This window comes from Homarus americanus, unplaced genomic scaffold, assembly GCF_018991925.1.
Source record: "Homarus americanus isolate GMGI-L3 unplaced genomic scaffold, GMGI_Hamer_2.0 scaffold38488, whole genome shotgun sequence".
NCBI lineage: Eukaryota > Metazoa > Arthropoda > Malacostraca > Decapoda > Nephropidae > Homarus > Homarus americanus.
Genome location: NW_024725463.1, coordinates 20,035 through 35,215, shown reverse-complemented (window position 1 = coordinate 35,215; position 15,181 = coordinate 20,035). Strand labels below are relative to the sequence as shown.

Below are 15,181 nucleotides of genomic sequence, written 5' to 3'. Positions count from 1 at the left end.
ACTAATGTGCGCCAAATAAGCTAGTCCAAGCATACAAGACACTGGTTTATTGTTTGTATGATTTTATCTGTAGTTATCCATCAAAAGCAATCCTGATTCTTGTTTTCTAATCAAAGAAAACGTAACACGTAAGCAGGACCGTCGCTCCCGGCACCCTCAGTCAGTAGGTTTTGGTGCCGAGTTTTCCTCAAGGTGATGTTAGTGTCTCCAGTGAACGAGCTGAAGTGTGGGCAAGATGGAGTTGTAAGGTGATGTTGGTGTCTCCAGTGAACGAGCTGAAGTGTGGGCAAGATGGAGTTGTAAGGTGATGTTGGTGTCTCCAGTGAACGAGCTGAAGTGTGGGCCAGATGGAGTTGTCTTACTTTACACCACAGGAACTATGAACTTACCCAAGTCTTCTCATTAACCTCATGCCATCTAGAACGACAATACCATGAAGGTAAGTGTTATGCGGTATTACTTCATTATCACCTAACTTAACCATGAAGGTATATGTTATGCAGTGTTATAATTTTCTTTGACGAGTTTTATTAAGTCTAAACACGTCTGTCATTTTCTCTCTGTTTATAAGAGATGTTTTCCTTATCTTTGTTGTTCGGAATCTTCATTATCGTATTTGTTATTCTTTGTTCTTCTTCTCTTGTCTCCCCCACCCTCTTCCTCGTCCCTTAATGCACATACACTATACACCCTAACCAATTACCTAAGTATCTCCACTGTCTGCTTTCCTTTATTCTCTCTCTCTCTCTCTCTCTCTCTCTCTCTCTCTCTCTCTCTCTCTCTCTCTCTCTCTCTCTCTCTCTCTCTCTCTCAGCCACCCTCTCATCTTCCCCCACAGCAAGTGACAGTCCTGGCAGTAGTAGGTGTGGGTGTGTTCTACCTGATGTCCTTGACCTTCCTCCTTGTCTGGTATAAACACCTCTTCACGACAGGTAAGTTCCCACAGGTGTACTATGGGTGATAAGGTGTTTGAAGGGGATTGTGGGAAAGGGTAAAGTGGGAAGGGGTATAATGGGAAAGGAAGGGATATCAGCTAGAAGGGAAGAAGGAAGTAATGAAAAATATACATACGTGTAAATTTATTGATACTTCCGATGGATGTTAGGTTAAGTCAGGTGAGGTTAAGTTAGGTTAGCCAGTGAGATGTATTCTTTTATCCTAATCCCTTGAGTACGATGCGAACCCCTGAGCACATTATCAATCCTATTCAAATCATAGATCATTTTATTGAATTATTACCGAATGGATTAAGATCTTACTCAAGGGGTTATGTCATCTTACTCAAGGGGCTGCCATTGTACTCAAAGGGTTCAATTAGTTCTAATATTTAACCTACGATCCTTTGGAGAATTTATCCTTGTTTTGTTGTTCAAGTGAGCCGGTGAGCTGATTTATTTAATCCTAAGTTAGAGTAAATTTAATGTAGGAGCATTTGAGAAATCAGATCATACTTATTAATTCGCAATATTTATCTTTCGCGAGGTACAGAGGAGGGCGTACCCCAGCTGACGAACAGAGCGCATACGAGGAAAGATAAAGTTGTCCCTCCTGTACATAGTCACCTCCACTACTCCCTTTATCATCGTCATCATCACCTTCTCGAAAGAGAGGAAGAAAGTGAAGGGTTCCTATCAATGGCTTATAGAGAAAATAATCAATCGCGGGACACTGAAACAGTAATGGGTGTTTCAAAGATGGCTGATGTGACGACAATAAACGTGAACAAAAGAGATGGTGATAGCAAACATTTCTACGAGACGAGAGCGAACATCAGAAGAGCTGGCATCAACAATCGTTCAACAGCCAACGTTATCACAAAACAAGACGCCACAAAACGTTTCAGCTTAATGGTGACCAGAAATAGACACTGGAGAGGACGTAAAGAATCGACAACGAACACACTCAGGAAAGAAAATATCAGCGAACATTCCACTACGGTGAAGACTAAGATCAAGACAGTTGGAGAAAACCTAGAAGCGGCAGAGGACGAGGATGGTTCGGATACTTCGAGTGGTGTTACGGAGTTAGTGGAGCGAGGCGTTGATATTGACGTCCAGGTCAGCAAATGGTCTCTGGTGATCAAGGTGAATGGGAAACAGGTAAGAGTATTAATCATTTGTTGTTTTATATTGGTAAAACGTGATGTGTACACACACACACACACACGCGCACACACACGCGCACACACACACACACACACACACACACACACTCTTTCTCACATAAACACACACAAACACCTAACCTAACTTAATCAAATCTAAGATAATCCAGCGTTACTTAACTTTATCAAACTTAAATTAATCTAACCTTCCAATCACCAAATGCAGAAGTCTAACATTATATCACCAACCTGATTTATCCAAACCTAACCAGACTTAATCCAGCCTTACCTCTTCGCTTGGAACAGGTGGTGCAAGAGAACATGGAACTAACAGACGTGAAGTTCATGAGAAAGGGAGGACTCTACCTGACTGTGTTACACCCCTCCAGCGCCTCCGTCGTCCACTTCTCCAAACACCGGACCTTCGAGACGTCGGGGGACGAGGGGTTGCTGAGGGTGGTGGAAGGTGTACAGACAGGCAGGATCCTGGTGCTGGCCAACATGGTGAGTCTGGATTTGGTTCCGGGTCATGCTCCATATATTATTTTGGTCCTTAAGAAGACGAGCTCAGTGCTGGATCATTTTCAAATATCTATCTATCTATCTATCTATCTATCTGGTATCTCTTTTCCCACATCAGGAGGGAGGTAGGAATTTTTTTCTAGTCATCCATTCAGTTTTTCATATTTGTGTGCCGACCACCAAACATTGTTTCTAAAGATTACTGAAAGTGAGAAGAGATAGAAATAGCCTTTGTGTCTCATTAAAAACAAACCCTTGGTATATATAATCACAATGATACACTGGGTGACGTAAACACTGTTCTCTCTCCTATATAAGTACAGCCGCCTCCGTATGTGCTGTTACCGAAACATCCCTGTCAATCACACCTGGAGGCGACTGTACGTATAAAGAAAACTAATGTGAAAATGTTATTTGTTCTGTGTGTGTGTGTGTGTGTGTGTGTATCGGGCGCCTGGTCAGCACGAGGGGTTCATGCAGTTGTCGAATGAAGCTGTCCACCTGCTGGCTAACCATGGGTCTACTGCCATCCTCGACAACACCATAGGTGACAGGTAAGGTCTTCCCTCAGGTAGATCTCTGTCTGGTAGATTCCGTCTCCGCATAAGCCTGTCCTTCATCATAAATGAATTCCAACTTCAGCTTTGATGAAAAAAAATCAGTTTAGGTTAAATGAGTATCGGAAGCCATAAAGTTGTTGACTATTTGCAAAAAGTTACTCTTATTATATATACATTATAATAACTTGCGGCAGATGGGCGTGGATATGGACAAAGGGCGGTCGTACATGGGCGGAAGCGGTTGTGTTCTCCGTGCACAGTGCGAAGTTCCAGCTGCAAGGTGGCCCGATACACCTGCACGTCCACCTGCCCCACGTGTCTCTAACAGGTGCGTCACAAATTTGCCATTAAGGTAAACCAAGAGACAAGGAAGAGTGCATGAAAGTGATTCAAAATTATTATACAAAAAAATAATAAGTATAAAGGTATTCCATATATTAATCCTTTTGTGATCCAACTCTTCTCGTCGTGATTGGCAGAGTGTGAATGCCCTTCTTGGCCGAGAGGCGGAGTGTGGGAGACGAGGAGAAAGTTCTGTCAGAAGTACGATGGTTATGGCGACCTGTGTGACTGTGACCATCCCAGACCACTCCCACCTACATCACCACCACCATCTCCCTCCCAGGTAACACTCCCACCTACACTACCACCACCACCCTCCCAGGTAACACTCCCACCTACACTACCACCACCACCCTCCCAGGTAACACTCCCACCTACACCACCACCACCACCACCCTCCCAGGTAACACTCCCTAACACTCCCACCTACACCAACCTCCTAGACACTGGCCTGAACAGCACGATAATGACGTACTGTATACAGTAATATATTTCATCAGTTGGAATGAGGCATTAGAAAAGGTAATCTAAACCCAACCTGACCTCCATCCACTTAATGATTTGTTTTTGTATGCTTAAATAGATAGCCGTTGTGTTTGGGAAAATATTTTCAAAAATAGTAAAGTAACGATAAAGCACTACAGTCTTTTGAAGAATTAGTTGTAGAGAATAAAAACCTACATGGTTATATTTTTTTAACGTCTTGTGTACAGGTAAGAGACGTGGAGGTGAGGACCATCCCTACTGTGGTGGTGGCCAGTGAGAGACCTCTCTACCTCGACAGGTGAGATACACCTCTCTTACCTACCTTTAACTCTCTTCCTCATCCGTAAAGTTTTTTTTTGGGGGGGGGGGGAGGAGAGAGACGTTTCTCCTCAACTCCTTCCTGCCTAATAACAATGATCTACTTAACTGTTGGTGCCACGGTATTGCAGGTGTCTTCGTCGGCTACTGTCGGTGGCTGGAAGCAACCCTCGGCAGACTCTGGTTGTGGCTGATGGTCATCCTAACGCAGGCCTACGGGAGGTCAGCGCCCTAGCCAGTCTTTACGGCTTGAAGGTCAGACTCACCACTTTGAGTTTGTTGTGGAATTACTGTAAATATGAAAGTCTGATAATTTTCTATCGTTGTTCTTGATGTAGATATTCATTGGCCTGATTCCTGACCTAACTGAATCCTAACCCAGCTAATCTTTGACCTAGCTGACCCTTAATACAGTTGAACCCTGACCTAACTCATTCCCTAACTATTTGATTCCTATCCCAGCTAACTCCTAACACAGTTGAATCATTATTTAGGTGATCTGTAATCCACCTACACCCTGATCACACTTACTCTTAATTCACCTGACCCCCCCCAGTTCTTGGGTCACGACTCCGGGGGCCACAACTCCACACTTCGCATCACCCGTCATTATAAGGTGGTGTTTGACTCTGCCTTCATTACGTTCCCCAAGGCCAACCAGGTCATCATCTTGGAGGAGGACCTTTATGTCGCGGCAGACTTCTACAAGTAAGGCATTCTACGGGTGAAAATCAAGAATAGAAGTACAGTAGTAGTAATATATCTGGATGATTTACTAGACCATTTTGGAAACAACCTGCTGGTGGGCAAACCATCTCACGGATGGCGGCATCTGCACCCCCCCCCACCCCCCCCAAAAAAAAATGTCTTCATCCTTTACCTTAAAGTCGATTTAGTAACTTATGAAGCACATGTTCCAGCTTCTTCATGTAGCTTTATTTTATCTATTTCTCCCTCGTCCCAGCTACTTCACTCAACTGGCACCGCTGCTGGAGGCTGACTCAACCCTTTACTGTGTGTCGGCCTGGAATGACCTGAGTCTAGCTGGTTCTGGTGGTGATCCCGCCCTGGTGATGCGTTCTGAGACTATGGCTGGCCTGGGCTGGCTCCTCTCCCGAAACATCTATGATGAGATCATACCTAAATGGCCGGCCTACGACAAGGTGGGTGTCTCGTGCCGTCTCATTACGGCAGAGTTATGACAAGGTTGTGTGTCGCAGGCTGTTGTGTGACTATCATCAAGAATAAGAAACTGAGTGGAATAAAAGTATGGATGGACTATAAAAAGAACACTAAGGTTTTTGATTCATTCTTCCTTTGTGGTTATTCTCAGAGTGGCTGTTACTTTCACTGAGACCATTTTGTTCAGAAGTAAAGATCATTTTATATGCTTGGTTACAGACCGTCTGACGTGGTCACGAGCAGGAATAGATAATTATGTAAGATTCTTGGTTTCAGTTGCGTTCCACTGTCTGTAGGAGGATTGTTTGTGTTCATTTGTCTTTTAGTAGAAAAATCTGAACCAGGTCTTCAGTCCTGTTTTTTTTATAAGTAGAGGATGGTAAAGTTACCTCCGATCTACCACCATCCTCTACCCCTCGTCCAAGGCCATTCCCCTTCACCCATCAGTCCCCTCAACCCACAGTACGCAGACTGGGACATGTGGCTTCGTCTTCCCGCCCAACAGAAGGGACGCGAGTGTCTAGTGCCGGAGGTGTCCAGGACTTACCACTTCGGGATAACGGGCGTCCACCTCACTGCTCATTTCCAGGCCACTCACTTTGCCCACACTGCCCTCAACACTCACCCACACGTCAAGCTCAAGGACCTACACAGGTGAGAGTCTTTAGGCAGTGTGGTTAGGTTAGGTTAGGTTAGCATAACTCTGGTTGGTATCTTTCGTCTAAAATACATAGGTAATATCTCTTCCCGTTTCGTGATATTTTCCTCAATTGGATATTTGTCCTCCTAGGCTGGGACCCAAGACCTACGACGCCCTGCTGAAGGAAATGTTGATTGGGGGAATTCACCTTGATGGGGGAGCCACTAACCCCTGCTCCGCCGACCTCCTGCCTCGTAACTCAGTAAGTACCAGAAGAGTTCTTATAAGGCTTAAGCAATAGATTATAATAAATTATAATATCAGGCAATATAACGAAGACTTCCACTATTACAACTGATAGTATTGTTTAAAATAATAATAATAATAATAATAATAATAATAATTATAATAATAATAATAATAATAATAATAATAATAATGTCAGACCCATCATCACGTCCTCTGGATCAAGATGAACCAAATTTCGGACGACTATACGTTGATGGGCGTTATGTCGGTGAGTTGCAATAGTTACAATCTGTACCATAATGCACACAATCTGTACCATAATGCACGCAATCTGTACCACAGTGCACGCAATCTGTGCCACAGTGCACGCAATCTGTACCATAATGCACGTAATTTACATAATAAAGCTCGTACACAGGTAGAAAAATATGTAGATAGACTGACATACACAAATAGATGGATAGAGACAGGCAGTTAGAAAGGTAAAGAGTTAGTCATTTATCTAGAAGTGACCCTTTCATGACAGCTCCCGGCTACTCCCCCACAGTGTCTACTGCTGTGGGACCTGGACGTGCGGGGACAGCACAACCTGCTGTGGCGGCTCAGGTGGAGGGGCACGACTCTGCTGCTGGTGGGATGGCCTGCCTCTCCCTTCTCGTGAGTTTCTGTTGTTTTTTACTGAAGGCAGGTAGGAGAGTGCTCCTTCTCTTCTTTCTATTTCTCCTCCTTCTCCTCCTCTTCCAGTTCCTTTTCCTCCTCCCCCTCCTCCTCCAGTTCCCTTTCCCCTTTCTCTTATCCCTCCTCCTCTTTGTTTATCAGTTGTGGGGTGATCATCAATCTTTTCATTGTATTATTGGTGAAATGATGTGAAATTTCTTGTATGTTTTCATTTGATTTTGTTTCCTAATATTTCAATGGTTGTCAGGACATTGAAACCCAAGGACGTTCGTATAATGATGAGGTACGACCCCAAGAGCAGGGACTACGACCCCCCAGTGTACCAGTACCTGAACCCCAACACAACAACCACACCGCAGCAACCCTGATTCCTTCCCACGTACAGTACGACTTCTAGCTATGATACCATGACGACCCCCCCTCCCCGCCAGATACGACCCAAGTAATGACTCCAGGGGTGAATCCAGTGTGACTTCAGATGCGACCACCAGGTATAATTCCAGGGTACTGCCCCTCGATACTACCACTAGATACAATACCATGTAAGAATCGGTTCTTTTGTCATGAACTGAACATGGATTTAATTTTATTGTTATAAATAAAAAAACAATTTTGTACAACGATTTGTAATTCATTTATTTATACATTATCTTGTTTTACATTTAGTTCGTTAGAAACTAAGGACAGATATTAACATTTAGAGCCATGGAAATAAACATTCCATAAACATTCAGACTCCAGCTGAGTATTTGCTGTGAAACATACGAGTAAATCACTATCATTAACGTGAGGAAAAGATGAATATATACAGTAATCAACAACAGGAGGCACACTGAAGAAAAACCAGACTACGTAATAAACGAAAAAATTAAAGGAACGAGAAAAAAAGAAAGAGAACGTGGACTGTACCTGAATGACTGCGTAGAGAAGAGATAAATGGGAAGCCAGAACACACGTTGGTGACCGGCCAACTCAGAAGACTTCTCCTAGCAGGTGTAGAGGTCTTTCCCCCGATCATATCTTGTACTTGGACCTGTTAGCAGTGAACCATTGTCCTAAAGAGAGTTTCACCTGTGTGCTCGAAGCCTCCCTTGACTACATGAGTCCTCCCTCAGTCTTCAGGCGTCATCCTAGTCAACAAGGACCTTATATCATGACGAAGGACCGTTGCTTCGTAGCCTCGGGAGAAGAGAACATTTGGGGGCAGAGGCGTTTAAGTTCCTGTGTATTGTTTGGTAGTTTACTGTGAGTGCCTGAGCGACTATGTGCCTCAGCGACTGTGAGTGCCTGAGTGACTGTGTAAATGCCTCAGCGACTGTGTAAGTGCCCAAGCGACTGTGTGAGAGCTTCATTACCTGTGTGACTAACTGTGTGAGTGCTTCATTGCCTGTGTGAGTGCCTGAGTGCCTGTGAGAGTGCCTGAATATGCCTGAGTGACCGTGAATGTCCGAGTGATTGTGAGTGACTGAACGACTGAGAGAAACTGCTTGCATTAAGGGCCCACAGCAGCAGCAACAGGAAAACATGCATGAGTTGAGGAGGAAAACCCTCTTCTTACTAGACGTTAAGGTTGCAGGAAGGTATTTAACTGGGGAGTATAAAAGCAGTAGAGATATTGGCGCTGTAGCTTGTGCTTGGGCGTACTACCAGGTGTGTGTCTGTATTCTGATTAATGATGCAACTTATTCTGTGTTTCATCGATGTACTGAACAGGTCGTGTACAGTAGCTTGTCCTCTTGGGGGCGTTTACGTTAATGGGGGGGGGGGGCCTCTCTCTGTGTCTCCTAACTATCCCGGGTAGATATGTGCTGTAGATATGTGTAGATTGTGTTGTTAAATTGTATATATGTACTAAATATTAATTCATTATCTCTCTACCTATCCAAGAAAAAGGGTGAACAGGTTAGAACTGGCCGGTATTGTCATTATATGGTTTCAATGTTTGGTATAATTTTATATTTATTTTATCATCTTAAGAGATCTCGTTGATGTCTCCACCTATTCTGCGGTTCATAATTGATGGGATCTTTAACTTTCTCACACAGTCATCAACACTAAAGTTCCTCAACCAGAGCATCAATTTTGTCTATATCTGACTAATTGGTCCAATTGGTCCAGCTGACGTGGTCCAGCTGGTCCAGCTCATGTGAAGGCTCTTGTGTCTCCAGGTCCAGTGCTCTTTGGTCCAGGTGTTGAACTCATTTCAAATTTGTGTTGCATGAATTATTATTTTTTAGTTCCAGGATGAAGTGGTCGCTACTAGCCTTGATTTGTGGATTACTGGCTGTGTCCCAAGGTAAGTACATGTGTCATGGGGTAAGTACATGTGTCATGGGGTGAGTACATATGCCATGGGGTGAGTACATGTGTCATGGAGTGAGTGCATGTGTCATAGGGTGAGTGCATGTGTCATGGGGTGAGTACATGTGTCATGAGGTGAGTACATGTCATGGGGTGAGTACATGTGTCATGGGGTGAGTACATGTGTCATGGAGTGAGTACATGTGTCATGAGGTGAGTACATGTGATGGGGTGAGTACATGTGTCATGGGGTGAGTGCAAGTGTCGTAGAGGGAATCTCATCTCAATAATCCTAACCTATTTTAACTAGGTCCATCCAGTACTATACCTTTACCTATTACTGCCATACTCCGTCTCCACAACAGCTTTAGATAAGGATGATGGACGGTTCCTTGCCCGAAGGACTACCAAGACTCAGTTAATTCTTACGACCACCACAGTAGAGGTTCCACTCACCTGTGCTCTCTTCACCAGTACCGCAGTCTGCCAGAGGAGAAGGTACAGGCGGTATAACATTATGAGCGAAAACTTGGACAAGATTGATGACAAGTGAGTGTACATTGTATTGTGATCCTCTCTCTCTCTCTCTCTCTCTCTCTCTCTCTCTCTCTCTCTCTCTCTCTCTCAACTTTCTTTTATGCTTTATATGTATGTATGTCTTTCCCTTCTTTATCCTCCCTCAATTATAACTCGCTCTCGTCATCTTCAGGTTATCGGACTCAGCGGACACACTTACTGAGGAGTCTTGGGATGGAGACGAAGGAAATAATCGCCATCAAAAGTTGTTAGCCTTGACGCTCATCAGCACCACCGTGGCCACCTTCACCGTAACCTCCAGTTCTGTTAACCCCTTGACCACCTTCTCCCTCTCCTACTTCTGCACGGCGGCCAACGCTGTCGTGCCACCTGCGTGTTAATCTGGCGCAGCGACCACTTCTGTACTAGGAGGCACCTCTTACGATATCACCCACGATGTCATACAGGATGTCACCAAGGATTGTCAATCAGGATTCATTTATAACAAGATGCAGGATATCACCCATAATTTCATGTAGGATATCACCTGAAATTACCAGCCAGAGTTATCGCCAAAAACACCAGGTAAGATGTCATCAGTTATGGCAGACTTAATTGACACAATAAAAATGTCAAGCACTGTGTCCCCGTCCAGTAAGATTTGTGAGTAAATGTCTCCCTCTTCCCTTATTTAATGTACCTACTAAACCTACTACTGACGACACCGTTATGATAACCATCCTTGAGTGTCGCTATTGTAAATATGCCAGTCAGTTGTGGTCCTCTTGGGTCTTATCAAGGTTCAGAACTGGCACGATGGTATTTCTGGATCATGTTTGTGCGTCTGTATGTCTGTGGAAGGCTTAAAGAGTAACATAAAGTTTAAAAATCAATATCAAGTCAACTTTGCAATCCTGACAGTAGCTCTTGAATGTCTCTAGTTATGGAAAGGGAAGAATTTGTGAACGACTCTTGAGAATCCACCACACGTGTCTCGTTTGGTCCACAAGTGAACAAAGTCTCGGTGCCTCTAAGTGCTTCCACTAGTATCTCTGGCGTTTGAACAATACCCTGAGTTGTGTAAGTTTCAGTTTTTCCTTAATTAAATCCTTTATTATCCGTATCAGTTGGATTCTTCTTGTTATTGTGGTAATGTAGTTGACACTGAAGCCTTGTATATTGCCAGGTTTATCCAATGTTATTTTTCATATTTTTCATCTTTGTCTTTCTCGAATCTCTTATGTTTTTTAATCATGTTATTTACTGCTGTTATGAATGTTATATGAGGGGTCTTATGTTAAAAAAATACACATTATATATAAATACTGTATCAATATTCATGGTTTTATTTTTCATATACTTAGATTATATTACGAGTCTTAAAGTTTTGTTACATAATGAAAATCACTGTTCCGCTGTTACCATTAAGTAATGTTGCTCCTTATACGAAGCCTCCCTGTTACTGGCTCGTCTTTTTTTCGGATCCATTACAAATAAAATGAGTCCTTAAGTTTACCAGCTAAAACACTGTACTACTTATCTCTTGTGTGTTCCCTTCTACAGTATATCAAGGGTGGGTCTGTTATTGTCTTTTCTGATCTGACTGATAGATGTTCTTACACTTCAACTTAATCATTATAGAATTTTTTTTTTTTAATACAAGGGTTTGTTTATTTATATTTGTTGTTGGGGTAGACCACACTTTTGTTTGGTTAGATATAAATATTGTCTGTTTTATTTTTAATACGATATATCTTTACAAAGGAATGGCACTGTGAAATTTGTATATCTCACAACGCATGGCTTCTTCTATAATCAGTCGGGGTGTAGAAATTTCACAAGTAAAACCTTTGTTATAAAGAAGACATCTCCTCTCATAAGAATTTGAAAACACATATACTTTACCTAATTCCATCCAAAATAACATAATAATAATGTTTTGACACAGAAGACAGATATAATGGCTCATTTACCCCTGAAATTTGACAGAAACCCTACAAGAAATAACGCAGTAAAGCGGTTTTGGTTATGTCGCTAGAAAACGGCTATAACTTACAGTTAATATTTTGCTGATAAATCTGACAAGTGTATGGGAGTAGCCCGGGTGTGGGGATGACAGACGTAATAACTCTTAAGTAAACTAACTTTGGAACTCCGAACGGCGGGACGAAGAGAGCGGACGAGTGTGTTCCGTCGTGACGACTCGGATCCCCCTACAAGTGTGGAGCTACTTGATGTAGGGGACCGCGCGCCACCCTTTCCTTACTACCCACTTTTCCTGGTGTTAAACCCACCAATTATGCACCTCTCTCCTCCATACCCAAATTGCTATAGGAAAACACTGAAATATTTCTCCCTTTTTTTTATGGCAATGATTGCTATGTATAAATTTGTATGGCGCATATATTTTAAGATAAAGTTGTTAGAGTAGCGACTGTCTAGGTGGACCTTGTCTGTCTATTATGAGAAAGTGACTAACGATAAGCACACACAGGAGGAGCTTGATCTACCTGAGTGACAATAAATGATGTATGGTAGTGACTGGTAACTCTCCTTCAGCAGAGGTCTATAACACCGCAGGTATATAACTCACAACCTCACATCCCACAACAGTTCCTCATCGCTCGAGTATTCACAGGTGCTTATACCTTAGCATACTTTATATACTCTATTGTGAATGGTCTTTATATATGGTAATCCTTATATCAAGATGCGACAAAGTGATATGTTGTTATTCTTTTACAAAAAAAATGCTGAACAGATACGGTTTTTTTTTAAATCTTAAACTCGGTGCTCTGAGTCACTGCACCAGTGTGGGTTGAGATTAAAGTAAGCAGAAGCTTGAGACATGGTTGAATACCTTATGGACTCAAAGTTCAATAATCTTTCAAGCAGTTTAATCTAATTTCATCTTTGATTGGGGTCCCACTATGAATGGACCCGTCAGGAGGTGGTCCCATATAACTGGGATGAATTAGGACTGGGGCTCACGACGACCAGTTCCTAGTCTTAATGGTTAAGTTATGATGGAACTTAATAAGGTTATGGACTGGTCGATCTGGTGTGTATTATGCCAGTTACCGAGACATACCATACGAGGTGACTTGGTTCATTTTATAGAACCATTGCTTATATCACAGCAAAGTTTTCGTTAAAGTAACATGTGTTTTACTTAATGTTGCAGAATGAAGTGGTTGCTCGTAGGTGTCGTGTTGGGCGTCTTCTGCCTGGTACAAGGTGAGCCGGCACACCTGTTTAGATAATTATCCCATGCATCTGTTATTCACACATGTGGCTTATATAATTATTCTAATACATCTGTTAGTGAAACTTAAGGACAGGTGCGCATTGAATTTACGACTCAGTTTACTCATCTTTGTTCTTTTTCTTAGGTCGTAACGATGATGCTGCTGCCCGTGTCATAGCTGTCCAGTCGGTGCGTACAACTGTAGTCCTGACCACTCTCACCTCCTCTGCTCCCGTCACCTGTGCCTTCGCCACCGAGGATGCTGTTTGCCAGAGGAGGCGATTCAGGCGCTTCCAGGCCCTAAACCATCTAAACCAGAACGATCAGTGAGTAACCGAAGAGTTGAGGAAAAAGTAGTTTTATTTACCCTATGTCTTTATCTACGGTATGAGGCCCTGATAAAGTGGTTGTTTGTGAAGAAAAACGTTTCTAGATTCCTTTTTATCCAACTGAGGGCAAAAATTTATTGAAGAATCATGGCATAGTTTTTGGTGATATATTTAACATCTTGGTTTGGTGATCAGTGCCACATCATGGTCTGGTGATCAGTGCCACATCATGGTCTGGTGATCAGTGCCACATCATGGTCTGGTGATCAGTGCCACATCATGGTCTGGTGATCAGTGCCACATCATGGTCACTTCTTTTATATTCGGAGAGTTTGATATAAATCCCTAAAAGCTAATGATGATGATAACTTTTATAAATTTATCATCTAATATGCTGGTGCTAGAGAGAATATACAATTGTGTTATTGATATGCATGATAATATGATTGATATGCACGATTCTGTGGTTGATGTGCCTAATTTTGTGGTTAGTATGCATAACTCTGTGATTGCCCTACATAATTATGTCCTTAACATGTGTAAGAGAATGTGTGGTCGTGTTTCAGAGCGTTAGTGGAAGGTTCAATGGCCGACGAAGACGATCTGTACTCGCGGGAGGAAAGAGACGCTGACCGGCAACCTCGTGTGGCCTTTACCATTTGGTCGACCACCTCCTCCACCTTCACCGTCACTACCACCTCCTTCACCACCGGCACCACCTTCTCCCTCTCCTTCTTCTGCACGGTTAGCGGCGCCGACTTCCCTAACAAGTGCGGCTAAGTGACCAACATGAAAAATCAACCCAATGGAACGACGCTTTCAGGATTCGGGTGTGACTTCGGTTACTGGCGTGAGTGTCTCTTAAATTTAATAGTAACATTGAATTCGTCTCAAGGGGCCAGAGTTTATAGAGTTATTCCAGGCAGCCATAATATTCTTCTAAAATTCCGTAATGATGTTGAAACCAAGACTTTTACATATAATTTTTTACTTCTAATAGTTTAACCTAAGTGTTGAAATCTTGTCATACCGCTCATATTTCATAACAGTCGCCATATCATCAAGAATTGGCGGTTTTTATTCAGATTAACATAATTATTTAGTTTCTAGAGCTCTATAACCAATTGAGTTTTAGAACAACAATAAGGTTACGTTTTATGGATTAGCTAGAATGTTTAACTAGAGTGGGACTTGAGCTCTGAGGGGCATAACGGAATGCATCTTGATTGAGTTAATTTGTACTACGAAGTCCACAAAAGGTTTTTCTTATAAACAAAAATGGTTATCTTCTATAAAGGTTTAATGGAGTTTAAGACAACGATAGCCTTCCGGTATAACAATTTAATCTAGACTTGATATGGGCGGCTCTCCAGAGACACCAAGAACCATTAGCATGACGGTTGCTGCTGCCCTCAGTCCCTATACGCCGCCATGAACCAACCGCCTCTCTTGAAGGTAGTTGTTCTGTTACGACGACTGTATTGCTTCTATGACATTATTTATTGTTATTTATACACCATTTTTAGTTTTAATACACAGGGGTCAATTTTGTAAATACGTAAATATAATGTATATGTTTCGTTCCGAATGTTCTTTTGAATCCCATGAATATGTGTTTATGGCACTGAACAGTTATGGGTTCTAATCCCCTATGAAAAAAGGGTTCTGTCACTTATACCCAACATGTGTACAAACTAGTGCTATAAT

General features: G+C 42.5%; 2 protein-coding genes across 2 annotated transcripts; both read left to right on the top strand.

Moving 5' to 3' along the window:
- The first annotated feature begins 138 nt into the window (after positions 1 to 138).
- Positions 139 to 11,234, top strand: LOC121864875 (protein O-linked-mannose beta-1,2-N-acetylglucosaminyltransferase 1-like). Its single transcript, XM_042364040.1, has 19 exons — positions 139 to 439; positions 839 to 932; positions 1,489 to 2,099; positions 2,411 to 2,608; positions 3,089 to 3,180; positions 3,381 to 3,514; positions 3,666 to 3,811; positions 4,242 to 4,312; positions 4,464 to 4,587; positions 4,889 to 5,040; positions 5,297 to 5,495; positions 5,978 to 6,168; positions 6,305 to 6,416; positions 6,600 to 6,671; positions 6,951 to 7,060; positions 7,329 to 8,731; positions 9,319 to 9,377; positions 9,748 to 9,931; positions 10,092 to 11,234. The coding sequence occupies exons 1-16, from the start codon at positions 434 to 436 to the stop codon at positions 7,447 to 7,449; spliced, it is 2,433 nt and encodes an 810-aa protein (XP_042219974.1). The 5' UTR covers positions 139 to 433; the 3' UTR covers positions 7,450 to 8,731; positions 9,319 to 9,377; positions 9,748 to 9,931; positions 10,092 to 11,234.
- Positions 11,235 to 12,516: 1,282 nt separating this feature from the next.
- Positions 12,517 to 15,058, top strand: LOC121864873. The gene is made up of 4 exons (XM_042364037.1): positions 12,517 to 12,536; positions 13,083 to 13,135; positions 13,291 to 13,471; positions 14,041 to 15,058. The coding sequence occupies exons 2-4, from the start codon at positions 13,084 to 13,086 to the stop codon at positions 14,252 to 14,254; spliced, it is 447 nt and encodes a 148-aa protein (XP_042219971.1). The 5' UTR covers positions 12,517 to 12,536; position 13,083; the 3' UTR covers positions 14,255 to 15,058.
- Positions 15,059 to 15,181: the final 123 nt, after the last annotated feature.